General features: G+C 66.5%; 1 protein-coding gene across 1 annotated transcript in view; it reads right to left on the bottom strand.

The window, feature by feature from the left end:
- LOC107473166 (squamosa promoter-binding-like protein 8) overlaps positions 1-275 on the bottom strand; it is a 3435-nt gene that overhangs the window by 1714 nt on the left and 1446 nt on the right. Inside the window, 2 exon segments of the mRNA XM_052256901.1 lie at position 1; positions 3-273. The exon segment at position 1 is cut by the window's left edge and continues 151 nt beyond it. Of these exon segments, the coding sequence (XP_052112861.1) occupies position 1; positions 3-273 (272 nt within the window).

Below are 275 nucleotides of genomic sequence, written 5' to 3'. Positions count from 1 at the left end.
TCCGCCTGGCACCGAGGGGAGTTAGAGGACGCCGTCGACCCCGGTTCGGCGGGCCGAGACCTGCGGTACAGCCTGCTGACGAAGTCATCCTCCGAGGACGAGAAGTAGGTGCGCCCTCCCAGGTTCAGCCCAATTCGAGAGCCCACGAAGTCCATGGGCCGACCGACATCCTCAGATTTCGGCACCAGCATGAGCCCATGGCCGGGCCCGCAGTGGGCGTGGTGGGGTAACGGGTCAAGGGAAAGCATGGATGGGGGAGGCGGGGGTTGGGGCTG

This window comes from Arachis duranensis, chromosome 2 (assembly GCF_000817695.3).
Source record: "Arachis duranensis cultivar V14167 chromosome 2, aradu.V14167.gnm2.J7QH, whole genome shotgun sequence".
Classification (NCBI taxonomy): domain Eukaryota; kingdom Viridiplantae; phylum Streptophyta; class Magnoliopsida; order Fabales; family Fabaceae; genus Arachis; species Arachis duranensis.
This window is presented reverse-complemented; position numbering and strand designations above follow the sequence as displayed.